Raw genomic sequence first — 16,084 nt, forward strand, 5'->3', positions numbered from 1 at the left:
ATGCATCCATACACACATACTTTCGCATTTATAATGTTAATAAGATTATCATTTCAGTCGTTCATAATCCACTGTTGAAGTTGGACAATTTCTATGGTCAGCGTCTTTTATGAAACTACATGAAACACAAATGTTTGTACAGGAGTCGAAATCGTGACCATCTGAAGTATGCCGGTGTATTAAAGAGCTAAACTACTCAGGCCGTCAATAACTTATCTTAAATTCTATACTACCTACATAATATAATTAGCTAAGTCTCTTTTATTATGTGTGTATGCACCTACTGAGAAATGACTTCCCGTTTCCAAGAGTATTACCAGTATTCTTGGACTAACGGGTGCGCGGACGAAGCTGGAGTAAACAGATAGTTTACACACCGATTGCTGACCTCTTTCTGAAAAACCGTTCTAAACAATATAGATTTGAGAACATCTGTACCGAGTGGGCACTCCTGCGCTGTTGGCTGTTGCGAACACTTTATTTGCAGTACATAGTGCGCGTCTGTCTCATACAGTCGACACCATCGCCGCAGTGTCAAGAGTAGACAGTATACAATTACTCGCGGTCTGAACTCGACGTGTATAAAAACAACCAAAACAAGAATAAAGATAAGTTGAACGTGAATCAAACCAGTCTGCGGAACAACTCGTTCGTGGAGGTCGACCAACAGCAGGGTCTTGTTTGGGCCGCACGGTTTTTCACCCGGTAATTGTCGTTTAAACTCTTATAAACTATTCATTCTAGCATTGTATACACTGTTATGAACCAACCAGTTTTTATTTTTAATACCTACCAACTTGAGTCGCATACACAACACGTTTATAAATAAGGAAATATTAAATGAAAACATGTATGTTTGATCACTCTTTTGCATGTTTTTCGCCGACTTCAAAAAGGAGGTTCTACTGTATTTTTTTGTTCGTATGTATGATTAATTCGGCACAAATATTGAGATTTTGAATATGATTTTGTTTTCTTTTTGTGGCACAACTTTTTAATTAGGTAGGTACGTATATCTGTTCTATTTCCAAGCGGTCGGATATACCTATATGATGTACACAAGCTATCTGTTTTATTTTGAGACAAAAGATAATCTATGTCCGTCCACGCGATCTATCTTCAAGTTAATTTTCATTAAGATCTGTTCTGCCTTAAAACTGTGGAAAGGTAAACAGACAGACGTATTTACATCTATAATACTATATAGTACGGATATAGTACTAATAACCAAATTTTTAAACCGTACACAATGTGGATTTTTTTATAAATTTTGAGGTTTAGGATTTCGGAACGTTTAGTATACCATAATATACGTAATATATATAATATACCCATATGTAAAAATTCATGTAACCACATTAATTTATCCTGAAGTACAGACAATTTGGTAACACCGGCTTAATTGACATTTGGCAACCAGTTAAATTGTTGTAAAAAATTATATCGACCGGTAATCGAACCTTGATGTTGTGATACGAAAAGATAAGATTTTTTCGGTCTTACTTAACTATGTAAGTACATTCAGTTACAACAACATTGGGATTTGTAATGTTAGAGGATTTTAATACGTGAATTTATTGCGATTAACGGCACTCATTATCTAAGTAAACCTTTTATCATTACTATATCAATGTCGTATTTACATTAATATTTCATAAGTCTATACATAGTTTTTTTTATGGATGATAATGGAATGGAGCACCTACCTGCGCTAACGGATTACGCTGGCGGTGCACCAGTGGAGGATGATAAGATGAAATTAGCCAATCGTGACAAATTGAAGTTGTCACGATGGTTTCCAGGGGGTACTGTGTGGAGGTCTACCTGACATGGTACATTGCTAGCAATGTGGTCGTGAGTCCACATTACTAACAATCCCCTTCCCCCTAGTCTATACATAGTTGAATGTACTCAACTATCTATAGAAAATTATATGAATCGTGCATTCTGTGTAATTGCTAATTCTATGCAGACAAAATTGCGGGCTTAGTTAGTATCAATGATTATACATTTGAAATTAGTGTAACAATAAAAATTACAAAAATATTGAGATTAATTGTTCAGAATGACATAAAAAATGGATTTTCCTATTGGCTCTATCCTAACCATATTTAAAGTAACAGTTGTATTTGTACAGGGTACATATGAATTTTCTAACATTGTTGCCAAATAATTTATTTTGGGATTCATTATTATACTAGCAGTTACCTGCAACTTCCGGCTGGTTTTTGGCGATAAGGTATTACATTCATTTAGTATTTTAATATCCTATTTATAAGAATTATCAGCAAAGTCATATTGATTATTATATCGTTAGGATAAAAAAAATCTCTCTGTGGAAGTCTGTGAGTCTCATTAGAGAGGTATGAAAAGAGTAATTATTATCTCGTAGGTCAAGATCGAGGATACAATAATATTTACATTACAGATTAAATTGTTATTAATACCTACTAGACTAGCTGATCTGATAACCTTTGTTTTGTCCAATCATAATCGTCCGAATTAAAAATATTTACATTCACGGCTAAAAGCTATCCTATCTTTTCAGTTACATTAAGTTAATTTAAATAAAATTTGCTTAAATAGCTTTTGATTCCCGATTATAATCGTGATGGAAGATTTCTATTTATTTGTGATTATCATATCACAACTATACCTACTATACTACCTCAGTTTGTTATCCCTATACATTATTATGCACATTTATAGACTTGCCGACTTATGCTGTAAGGTAGTAAGCTGAAATTTAGTCGACACATAAGAAAACTTTATGTAAGGCGAAAATTTTGTTACGTATATTTATACGTAGATACGTTACACGATATTATTGAATTACGGTGAAATTTTACAGAAATTTTGTTAATTATGGTTAACTAAATAATTTAATGAATATTTTATTACAGCTACGATATTAATTAATCAATCATTAATGAAATAACTAATGGCGCCATTTAGATGCTTCTATTTTTTTCTCCATTTGTCCTGTCCCATATTAGTCCTTTGATTACCAGTCATAGATCGACCTACGAATATTTATAGTTTATTATTGAGGTAACCTGTGCCGTATTAATTATATTATTATTCTGGGGATTACTAATCGTCATAAAATTTGCCATAGAGAAGGATGATCTTTATTTTCTTTTTGTCTCCTACTCACTTGTCTTCTTAAATGAATTCTGTTACACGGATGCAGTCCGGGCCATATTGAAATCAACTAGAAGCGACATTGACTTTGACGCCAGTTGACTTTACATCTAATAAACAGCGCCGGTTAGCTAGTATATACAATATGTAAGGTCATGTCTCTATGTTGTGAATATGTGTAAATAAATAGTTAGCTCATGCGCAAAATTATGAAATGTCTACTTACGTACGTTAATAGGGAAATATATAAATGTTCTCATAATTCTCTATAGTCATGTTATTAATGAATATTTAATATTATTTCAATACGTTAATAAATAAAATTACAACATAAAAAATAGTCATTCATTACGGTGGGTCAAAAATTATTCATCATAATAAATTGAACTTCATTAATTCACTTTAATATTAGTGTTAACACATTATAATTATTAGTACTACTATTAGTATTACCTACTTGCCAACTTCTGCCGTGACTTCTTTCTCGTGACCTATTTTTGTAGACATGCTTCGTAAAAGCAGTTCAGGATTAGTCTAGTAGCAAGAATAGACAATACCACAGGCTGCTGGGCCTGGACTTAAGCCGTCCCACGCATTATATAACTGGATATAATTAATATTAAAAGTTATTAAAAACTTGAAATAGTCTTTATTTTGCTTGTATCAAGTGTAAAACAATGAAAAGATAAATTTCTTGGACGAAAGATTTATTTAAATTAAAAACAAACTTAAAAATCTAGTACAGTATCTCAAAGAATTAGCTTCAGGCTCCGCGAGTGCCTAATACTGCAGTGCTCAAAAAGTGTAATAAAAAGTAAATGTATTAAAAGTCCGCTGTCCTAGCTATTAATATACGGTGATCCATATATAGTATAGATTTAATAAATACCTATTTAATTAAGACTAAATAAATATGGCACCCTTTTTTATAAAACAAAATTATCAGAATCCGATTAGAATTATTAGCGGCGATATCGCATCGCACAAATCATCGTCTAATTGGAATTTATCAATGAAAAATAATATAAATTTAAAAATACTCAAATCTTTTTTTACGTCATTAGCAGTTTCCCTTAGCTTACGATGGAATTTCCTAATGACAGTTATCCATTTACACACGGATGTTATGAGGAAAGTTCATTCATGACAGCAACTGCCGCCGTGATCGTTGTAGGTTCAAATCCTCGGCATCGGCACTATGACGGCGATTAGGAATGCTGTGGGGTTTTTAGTAAGTAGGACTCTCACAATACCCGTTTGTCCAATGTTTTCAAAAAGTATTTTCCCACAGCACAATGCCTATTACACCAAACTTAAACTGAGGGATACAGTTCATGAAGCTAAACAACTTTCGCAAAGAAACAGGGTCAAAATACAAAAAATGAAAAATGAATTTTATCAATGCTTATTGAGCCAAACAAATTCAACTTTTCATAATACTAAACATCTACCTAGTCTGGGCATATAATTAATGACAGATAATATAATTTATTGATACATAGATAAGTATATAAAATATAACCATGTTGATTGTTTTATTTCGCGGCTAATATCAATCGTGTAGCAGTTAAAATACCATCATTATCATTTTAATATAAGCATACAACATTTTATGTCTATGCCTATGTATATTCCCCTATAATGTATAAAATATAAATCAATTAATCACTTGTGCACTAAGTATATCAAAAGTGCAAAAGTGTACGTGAATTAAACAGAGTTAGTATTTATACATATAATATACCTAGAATGCAACAAATAATTATTCAAATTAATAAATCAATGTTATCGACGTAAATATCTAACCTACGTAGTTGGTACGTATTTGGATCATTAGAATAACCGGATTAACAGCATTATTTCATGTGAAGGACTCGGTAAACATTGTACTTAGATCGTTTTGTAAATAAATAGACTACCTATTTATTTATAAAACGATCTCTCTTTTTTTATACATAACAAACACTCAAACTAATACGAACCGAACTGAACATTAACACAAACAATTGTCTCTATACCACGGAAAAACCATGCAGACCCATCTAGTCCGATACTAAGTACGACTTCTGCTATGAATACTATACAACTGTAGATATATTTAAAATCATCATCATCATCCGATGAATCGGCCAAGGATCTTCAGATGGGTATAGCTGCATCGCTTATTGGATTTTGTTTAATTCTTAATAGTAATAACCATAGGCAATCTACACACGGCCTTAAATAATCAGAGTTTGTGGTATAAGTTATAATAGACAATTGATATAAACATTTATTCTATATACATTTTTTTGTAAATACACCCAGACGTATACAAACAATGATAGTCATGAATAAAAATGTTTGCACCGTGCAAGTAATCGAACCTGTGATTATCGGAAAGTAAGGCGGAGAAACGTTTAGATTGCATCTGCGACTATCCGCTACAATGTGTCATCAGTTAGTTCTTTTCCGTGTAAAAAAATTTAGTAATAGCACTTTTCAATAAAATGTATTTCAGATATGTACGAGTACAACACATGTTGTTTAGACCAACAATAACTAAATTCGTTCCCGATTCGAGTCGGACATACCTTATATTATTCATATAGACTACATAGGGTAAGATAGGTCCAACATGGCGTGGAGGCAAACTCTTGAATAATACATATTGTGTACTGTGTATATTTACTACACGCTATAGGTAAAGTTTACATGAAAAACAATGTCAATACTCTATTAACAGAAGTCTTTGTGATTAGTCCAGTAAATCAGTTTGTGGGGAAACAACAGTAATGATAATTATTAGCTCCAGTGCTAGCAATGGGGAGTGCTAGCAACCCACTTGGAAATAACCAATGTTAATTGTTTGCAATCAATAGGGTTTGCTGGAAAGTTCCTATATTACTGTTACCACGATTGGATCTAGTGAATAAAATGTGCATATTGTGAATTAAATCTTAAATTATTAATAAGTAGCTGTACACGCGTCACGGTCTCACCCGCATGAAATTTGTAGCCTATGTCTTATTCTGATGTGTAGCTTATATTACTGTAGAGTTTTATCAAATTCCGTCAGTAATTTTAGTGAAAAAGTAACAATCATCCAATCATCCATCTAACCATCAAATCACAAATTTTCGCGTTTATAATATTATAAATAAATGGTAAGAATAATGTTACCACAAAATTATATTCAACCAACAGCTCGTTTCATTTTTCAAACGAGCTGTTGCTTTTATTTTATCTCAAATTGTTTCTTTTCTTATATTAGTACTAATGTCAATTATTTTCTTTGGTAGAGACAATGGACACAAATTGGAAAGTTTACCTAAAGCAGACACTGTATTCAAGTTCATATATATGCACTTTAAATATATAATCACTAAGGTTACCAATATAAAAGGAGTATAATACAATCGTTTCACTAATAGTAAGGAATTCACCGTTACACAGGGATTGACAATGGGTAATAAATTAGATATTTTTTTAAATTTTATAATATTTTTATTTAAACATATAAAGTCTTAAATACATAATATAATTTATCCATACGGTACTGACTTGTATGGCAATGAATTCTTTTAGTGTGGTGGCCTCCTATCAGTCACAAGACCACAGAACGTGGGCGTTCAAGCGTCCATGAGATTATTGCATAATACTGTTATAAAAAGAAACAAGCTACAACATAATAAAAAAATAGATGAGGAAAATACTAAAATTTATTCTACCAAATATAATTTTGTCATTTCCTTATGAATCGACTTAAAAGGCAGGAAGTTCTCAGTTTCATTGCTATTTTTGCATTTTTTATAGGTACATTGTTGTATTTATAATTCTGAACTCTTTGATTGTAACCTCCACAGTTGCGCTATATTCTGACTATATGTTTTAACTGTTTAACTTCTGGAGCAAGTAAACCAAGTATCAAAAGGAAGAGGGTCTCAATTCAAGTAATATTATTAGTAATTTCTTAATCATATTCTACTACAATTATTCTTTTACATTCACATTGATAATTACCAACTAAGTTACAGCGTAATGTTGGCTAGAAGAGATCTCTTCCAAAGTTAAGCTCACCTTTACTGACATTATTTTTTAATATTCATGTACAACATTAACTTTTAACACGATTGATGATCGTACCCAGTAGCGTGCCTTGGAAGAGGCCTGCCCAGCAGTGGTCTGCGGTTGCCTAATGATGATAGTGATGATAATTAGGTTACAACTACAGTAAAGAATATTCATTATAAAATCAATTCAATTTAGAATTAAATTAATCCAATTTGAAACTGTCACTGTCACTGTATAGTATGTTAGAAAGGGATAAAAACAGTAGAATACAAGTAATAGGTAGCAACTGCTGTAGTTTGGGAAACAGTTGTTTTATACACATCTTATCATTTTCAATCAAACTCTAAGATGTAGTTGGAAACTGGAGTTTTTATACATAGTAACGTGTACATATATTTGATGCGTGTAATTGAATGATTCTCTGAAGTACATTTATGCAGTATCACATTTACTACTTGATTCAGAAAACTAATAGATCCAAATATTGCTATTTAAAGCTGGAATTAGCGCCCACAAACACAGAGACAAAAGAATATATATTTTGTTTTAATTCCTAATAAGAGTTTCTGTCATACATCTTTCATGTACAGATAGCGATTACATATTTACATTTAGGTATATTATACTATTGGCATACAAAAGAACATAGGTAACAAATCCAAAAACCAAAAAATATTGAGCTCTACACAAAACTGGAAACAACAGTAACAATAGTTATTCTCGTATAAACCAGGATAGGTCCGGCATGCGCAAATTAAGAATTATCGCCAGCTAAATTGAAAGGGTCGGAGGTCAATGTCGTAGGTCCTAGTAATGAAGTTATAAATACACACAATAACTTCTTTTTAAGACCAAGATAATCTTATTTATTTATTTAATAAAAATACTCTCAACTATTCAGGGTTAGTCGTAAAGAAATAATCATGTAGTAGTACACGGGAATTTTTTAAGAACAATGCTGTAGTTTAGGATACAATGGTTGTTGTAGGTACTCGTCTTATCATTTTCCCTAAAATGGAGCTTAAAGCCAGTTATGGATTTTTTGATGTAATTTATGTTTCATATGACAATTGTTTTTATTAATGCGTTGCCATTTTGGAGTGCTAAGATGTCATGCCTCCTTATCCTGTAGTTTCACTATCATATCTCACGATGAAATATGTGAGACAGAGATACTTACGCAGACGTCTTCGTTCAAAGCCTACCTCGGCGAAATACTTAGTGTATCAAACTGAACAAAATTTATAAAGTATATAGTGGAAAATTGAATATATTTTTTTATACCTTTACGAAAACTGTAATCAGCTCAGTTGGAAAAGTTCAAATTCGTTTTCAGTCTTCTATATTGTTCAGTTTTATTAGTATTTCACCTGATCTTTGCTTTACCTTTTATGACAAGACGAGTTTCGGTTTTTTGATTATCATATATTAGCATATCGGTTCTGCACTGTTTGTTGTTATTTTCCCTTCATAACATTTGGCAAATGTATGAATTATTGGTCCATCGTCATGGATAAACTATTATTATTGCATTATGTACTAATTTATTATCAGATCATTATCCCATCTCCGTCTAAATGAATTGGTGTGAATGTATACCAATTCATTTAGACGGTGAAGGGACTTACTTATGACGGTGACGGTACTTGAATAGGAGTAGGTGTAGATATGACATTTTTTATTATGACCACTGCCATCGAATTAATTAATGATTACGACGAAAAGGGAGTTTGTATGATGGTGTACTGTTGCTAAATAATCTATCAAACAGTCACTTATCGATCGGTTAATACAACGCAGGTGGCTGATTGTATAAAACATTTGTTACCTACACACAAATAGTAAGTAGTTTATTTTTACATTGTTTTAAGGGTAGTAGTGTGAAATTGTTTTATACTATAAGTAAGAGATATAGATATATCTGTGAATTTTTTTAATACGTTAATAAGTTTAAATCATTTATTCAGCATTACATTATACCTTTACCTTACTTAGCTTACCACGGCGCTGCTTTTCAGTGGAGCCACCATACCACAGCATTCATACAGCTAGCTAAAGAAAATAATGTTAATTTCTAATTAATTAAATTTATTTAGTGAATATATCTATAAATTAAATGTCTTTCCATAATCTATTAAATTTTTAATAATGAACGTTGTTATATTTATTTAAAAATTCAACCTTTAATACAAAAAGTACAAGAACTTGTAAATGTATATACATACATGCGTATTATTAATTACATATTTAGTTTTCGAGTACGAAATCATAAGCCTTATGTTTGAGACTAAAAATAAAACAGACACATGTAATTATTTAACTATTTGGTAGTGGACGTGTAGTAGCGATGTTTCTCACGCTAGTGTAAATTTAAAAATAAAAATAGTAATGAATAGTATATAACTATTCATTACTATTTTTATTTTTAACATATATGTAATATACCTATGTAATATACATTGTTTACACGTGGAAAGTTTTTGTAATTTTAGATGTTATTAAGTTGTGAAATAGTATATAGTGGCATAGTGAGACTTCTTTATACAATTAAAATGGGGAAATTTAATTAAAAATTACGGGATAAGAGTGGCAGTGCAATAGTATAACAGGTGTCATATAATAATGAGATCTCCGTAGTGCTATTTAGCTATAGTCAATTAGCCGGTTATCGTTTATAATCATATGGGCAGTCCTCTGGTTTTCAATTCCAATTAGGTATGCGAAATGGAATGTGCAAAATTTTTAATATTGAACCCGCATGAATTAGGGTTTGTGTGATTGGTATGTTCAACATGTCAATCAAACAAAACCTACTTCATATTTCTAGTATTATTAAGTAGTATAATTTTATTTACAGTTCAAAGAAAGAAAGAAAGAAAGAAGGAGAAAACTTCATTTGCAATAAATAGACAGACTTTTGAAACAAGATAATGAATGATTCATGAATTTCATAATCATTTAACCGTTCCTTACTTAACATCAGTATTTCCTTATTTAAAATGCAAATTTCCCGATTAATTATTCTATTATTATACAGTAATTATAATAAGAATTTATTGAATAATTAATAACTTAATTACAGGAAACCTTGAAAGATGACGGAGGCCAAGAGCCCAGAGGAGTTGCAAGAACTGGTAAAACAAATGCGGCAATGGATCGACGAACTACCACAAACACCCAAAGATTTAGGTTTGTAATATTTATCTAATATCACGTTATCATGCGACCACCGTCATACCACCCCTAGATTCCCGAATGGCAACTATTTACATATTTTTTTATCTACGAATATCTATTTGTAAGAAAATGGTAGAACACGGTAATAATTTTGTATGTTTTGTAGTAAACATTTCTTTTTCAAAATGTACTAATTAAATGGTTAACCTGATGCGTTAATAGTACACGCTGGCGGAGCTCCAGAGGTAGATCACATGGTGAGCAGTTAGACCATATTTAGTAAGGGCGTGGCGTGGCGTGGTGATCGACCTTATATGGTTAATGATATTGCTGATAATGGGATCAGCCTGTAATTTCACTGCCTAATCTCAATTTTCAACAGAGTTACCTACAGCTTACAAAACTGCTTGGCGGCTGATATAGGTCACCCTGCTAAAATAATTGAATATTATCCTTTTAGCGTTAGAAAAATTATTAGTGTATAACAAATGCGGTTAAATTATTAGTGCATAAAAATGCTTTTTAATTTCTTTAAGAGTACTAACTACTAGGTGTACCTTTACATCTAGACAGATGAGAAGGCTATTATATCCAACATACTCGTAGGTATCGTTCTATATAGACATGTAGACATTTCATATCTATATCAACATATAGTAGTTCTGAGTATGATACAATAACGACGTATTAACGTATTATCGTAACGGCAACTGCATAGTGATTTACCTAAACAAAAGAAAAATATTGATAAGGTAAAATTTTCACTTTTCAGATGACAAATTACTAAAGAGATTCATTCATAGCTGCTATTATGATATGGATAAAGCGAAAGCAGCAGCAGAGCTATTCTTCAGTATCAGAAATTCATCACCAGAGCTGTTCAGCAACAGAGACCCGGAATCGCCGCAAATGCAAAAAACTTTGAGTATTGTGTAAGTACTTACTTTACATTACTGTTTTCGAAGATTTTGTTAAAACAATATATTTATAAGCGTTGTAGGTATAAAAAAATACACACGAGGTTATGTGAAGAGGGTATAGAAGGCGTATATATTTATGAAACTGACAACAAAAATATTAAAATAGAAATGAAATAAAATTTTAAGTAATAAGTATTGTCAAATATGTTGAACATTGTTGAAATAATAGATTTTTAGCAATTTCAATGTACCTGTATGTAATAAACATAGTTTCTACTTACCTATACTAATATTATAAAATTGCAGCGTTTGTTTATTTGAAAAGTCGCTAATCTCAGGAATTACAGATTCGATTCGCAAAATTATTTAATTTTGTACAGCCCTTTTAAAAAATAAAACATCACAAACGATAAATACGGTTAATTATTTTAAAATGCCACAATAATGGGCAAAATTTATTATTTTTGAGCGCTTCCTGTCTTTTATGGATATTAAGTCCAGTTTGAATCCGAACATTTTATTGTTGCTGCTATAAACTGTCTTTTTGTTTAATTTGACTTAAATAATTAAAAAAGTTCTTAGCAACCATAATACTTCATTTAAGCCTAGTAAAGATAAATAAATATATTTTTAAACTAAATTTTCAGAAATCTGGCCCGCTTCCAGATATCAGGAAACAGAAATCTCTGGATATGGCAACTTAATGACCCCGGCCTTTCGAAATACGACTACATTCAAGACGTAAAGATGTTTTTCCTCACAACCGATGCGTGGCTCTTAGACGAAGAACATCTAGAGGATTCTGATGTAGTCATCATGGATGTAAAGGACATTACGCTCAGATTCTTGACTAAATATAACATGTCTGTAGCCCGGAAACTTGCCAAATATCAAGAGGTATGTTCAGAGTTATCTCTCTAGCTAACTATATAAAAATTGAATCTCTGTTTCCCTTGGTTACGTCATAACTTAAGAATGACTTAACCTATTTTAGAATATCATATACTTTATTGTTTTCTAATATGTATACGATCAAACGAACTTCTAGAATGAAGTTCGATCAATACCTATTATTATTTACATAGTATTTATTCTTCAGATATACCTGGCTAATTGTATATCTGAAGAATGAAGAAGGAAATATAATACATATTATATAAAGTTCTTACGGAACCAAAAATTAAGACACCAAAGATTAATTAAGATAACAAAAGATGGATATTTTCAGAAAACATTCACTATTATATGTTATCCTGTGTGGCGAGTCAGTTAGCATAGTAATAACACAGATAATATAATATTACATATATGTCTTCATCAAATTTTAACGTTGTGGAGAACGCAACATTTGACATGTTCGGTTTATTTGAAGTTCGACCCATATTTCGTTCCGTTTATTTGAATCCAACGTAGTAGCTGGACACAGTTTTTTGGTGTCGGCAAGATTTGAATTCACCCACGATTCTCTCATTACATCTATCAAGTTTTACATACATACCTACTCGTACCTACATTACGTTTGCCTCCCATTGGACAGGCAGAGAAATCCAAATCCTACGATTCATACTTGTTTGTTCTACATTCATCAATCTATCGTACTAGTTCGTCAGTTTCTGGTAGGTACTTTTATTTTGGCCCTGTTGCAATACGTCACGTCGTCTATTTGGCCGAGGTACGTCCGCTTAGGGCGTCACCCTACTGCCTGCCAGTTGCATTAATTCTCGCTGAACATATCTCTTTCATTATTCACCTTTTAATCTATAATGGGTTATCTCATTAAATTTATAAAACATCAACAGAGATAGTTATAGTGTCACGTCATTGTAAACACTGTAACTAGACAATAAAAGAGTAATAAAATGCGTTGCTTTAGGACAAGGCTAAAATCATATTTGATATAGGTATTTGTTCAATTTAAGGTGAAATTTATCCTTATTAATTGTGTTTTCCAATATATATATTCACAGATTGTGTGTGAGAGTATTTACGTGAACCTGGCTTTATTTTTAAGTTTTAAGTAATGTTTTTTTAATTCCGTACAGCAACATGCAAAATCAAAGCGTCTGTAGTATTGTGGAAAAAATAATTTTGATTATTTTTCCTTTAGAACGACTGCATTTATTATTTACATTTTAGTTAATTTGTATTGTGTTATCCTGTAAACACATATTTTGTATATAAATTTTGTGTAATATGGAAATAATTCACCTAAAATGAAATGGCATGGAGCAGGAGTGCGTGAATTAGGTTTAAACTTCTAAAGGAACTGAATGATGCACTTCTTTTTGAGGAGTACGGTCCCGTCTGATAGTTCTTTGTTTTCAGTACATATGAGTATATTATATGATCCCATTGTTTTGTTTGAGGCTATTTGGATGTTTTTTCTTTAATTTATACGGTTTCATTTCGTGTTGATTTTTGGCAATATTCAAGTTAATTATTTATGGATAATAAGTTTAAATTTATGCGGAGGAATGAGGACCATGTCTTATGGAAAGTGTATAATATGAATGTGGATGGATGTAAAGAGAGGGGACGCCCTAAGAAAAGATGGATGGATTGTGTGAAAGATGATATGAATAAAAGAAGAGTATGTTTAGATATGACGACTGATAGAGAGCAGTGGAAGAGAATGACACACTGCGCCGACCCCAAAGGATAAAGGCAAGGCAATGAATGAATGAATGAATAAGTTTAAATGGATATTGAATATCTACATTAGCAATTTGTGTGATTTTAAATGTGTATTGTTTACAGGACGCGTTGCCTATACGACTGAAACAAATACATTTGGTGAACGCTCCATCATTTATAGATAAAATCTACGGACTTATGAAGCCATTCTTAAAACAAGACATCACAAACATGGTTAGTATTAAATATTCATTCATTTATTACACTATTTGTATAAAAACATGTAGTACAATATTCACGTAAACCTGAAATTACGCTTAAGAAAAGTATTTGTCCTTCGAATCGTAATGTCCGTGGTGCTGTTTTGACGGCCTCAGTGGTCTAGCAATATACCGCCTTACTTCCGTTGATCGCGGGTTCGAAACCTCGCACGATTCTATTCGATCGTCTGTATTGTTCTGTGTGTCTTCCAAGTGCATGTTTTTACAAAAACATGCAATTAAGTATTTCTATTAGTTAGTATTAGTGCTAAGAATATAGCTAGTCAGGCAACGGTTTGCACTTAGCATAAGGTTGGCAGCTTGTTTAGTATTCCAGTTACGTAAATTTAAAAAGGAAAATAGCTTTTATTTTCTGACCTTGTTGAGATAATCCCGCATAGTTTTATTGGTATTCTTTTCTTTACAGTTACACTTTCATCCACCAAAGTCAGATACGCTATTTAAATTCCTAGACAAAGAAGACCTACCAGAAGACTACGGAGGCACACTAGGCAAAATGGAAGACCACATGAAAGACGTAATGGAATTATTAAACAAAAAAAGGTACGGCACAATGAATAAAATTGAGTTTAATTACTATAAATAAATACATACCTTCGCTTCAGTATACCTAACTTACGCGGACTACCCTAGTCAGTATATAGAATTTTCAATCATTATTCGTTGGTCCGCTGGTCAAAATTCTAGTCTAGTTTGTTTTATAATAGATGGATGTAAAAATGGTACTTAACGGACATTATTATAAAGTATTATTGTATCTATCCCAAGACTACAATAGACACAATCCTATACAAGTACGTGAAACGAGATTAGCTATAATTATTATGTTAGAATATCATGTAAGACAAATCATTGGTTTAAATTTATTAGTGCCACTAGCATCTAAACTAGGCCGTGCCTAGTTCTATTAATAAAATACTATATAAAATAAAATTTAAACTTTTAATCAATCGTTTTGTCGAACCAATCTTCAAACGAAGAGAATAAATCACGCTCTTTTAAATGCGCTTTAGAAATGCTTATTTAACGACTTAATACGAATAGTTTCTTCGACTACTTTTGAAACAATTGTTAGATACGAATAGCTTCCAAGAAATAGTTGAAAATCCTTTTCGAGTCCAGGAACTTTCAATTTCGTTGCTCATTTATAGCATCGTCGACATATAATTTTCCAAAAAAGTGTAAGTGTAACCTACACCGTTTTAAACATGTGGATATGGATATCGGGAAAATTAACAAATACTTTGATAATATGAAATGTACACACTTTGAAAAACATCTAAAATAAGTGGAAGTTTTTAATATTTTGGAGCAGTGGATGTCTTCCGTGCTGAAATAATGATGATGATGATGAAGTAGAAGTTTTAAACGAAAAATTATTCAATGTCGACTTACAACTCCTTTTGTAATTGATTACTCACTGTAGTTTGTAGGGTAATTTTTTTCCAGAAATAAAAGTCTTCTGCGTTGGTATGTCAATCTCACCTATGTTTTTCAGCCGCTAAACTACTTGCGTTTAAATTGACAAAGCCTGTCACCAGCACATCTGATAACCGTCCGTTATATAAATAAACATTGATGTTATTTTTAATTAATTTGATATTCTTCATTCTCCAGAGAATCTCTAATTTGCGATGACCTGTGGAAAGTAGAGAAAAAGACAAAGGACAAATCTCCAAAGGAACAAAATTCATTAGTGGACACACTATTCCGTACGCTTACTATTGATTAATTTCAATGAAATTTTAAATAGTATTACTATCGGTGCCTTAGATCTATATAGATATAATGTATACCTGTCTATAAATGCAACTAAATTGTTATCGTATTCACACATAGGTACACAAATATAAATCGTTACGTGTCCGAAAGGCT

At 31.8% G+C, this 16,084-nt stretch overlaps 1 protein-coding gene across 1 annotated transcript; it reads left to right on the forward strand.

The window, feature by feature from the left end:
• Positions 1-482: 482 nt before the first annotated feature.
• LOC131854254 (alpha-tocopherol transfer protein-like) lies at positions 483-16,084 on the forward strand. Its single transcript, XM_059205384.1, has 7 exons — positions 483-705; positions 10,280-10,386; positions 11,147-11,306; positions 11,942-12,191; positions 14,052-14,162; positions 14,616-14,752; positions 15,827-16,084. Exons 2-7 carry the CDS (start codon positions 10,293-10,295, stop codon positions 15,939-15,941), a joined length of 867 nt encoding a protein of 288 aa, XP_059061367.1. The 5' UTR covers positions 483-705; positions 10,280-10,292; the 3' UTR covers positions 15,942-16,084.

This window comes from Achroia grisella, unplaced genomic scaffold, assembly GCF_030625045.1.
Source record: "Achroia grisella isolate CSIRO2021 unplaced genomic scaffold, CSIRO_AGI_Agris_v1 utg1186, whole genome shotgun sequence".
Taxonomy (NCBI): Eukaryota; Metazoa; Arthropoda; class Insecta; order Lepidoptera; family Pyralidae; genus Achroia; species Achroia grisella.

Excerpts from the sequence above, each read along its gene's own strand:
- LOC131854254 (XM_059205384.1), top strand. The coding sequence starts at position 10,293 with ATGACGGAGGCCAAGAGCCCAGAGGAGTTGCAAGAACTGGTAAAACAA. Across the intron at positions 10,387-11,146 it reads ACAAACACCCAAAGATTTAG|ATGACAAATTACTAAAGAGA; the intron begins GTTTGTAATATT and ends TTCACTTTTCAG. Across the intron at positions 14,163-14,615 it reads AACAAGACATCACAAACATG|TTACACTTTCATCCACCAAA; the intron begins GTTAGTATTAAA and ends TTTTCTTTACAG.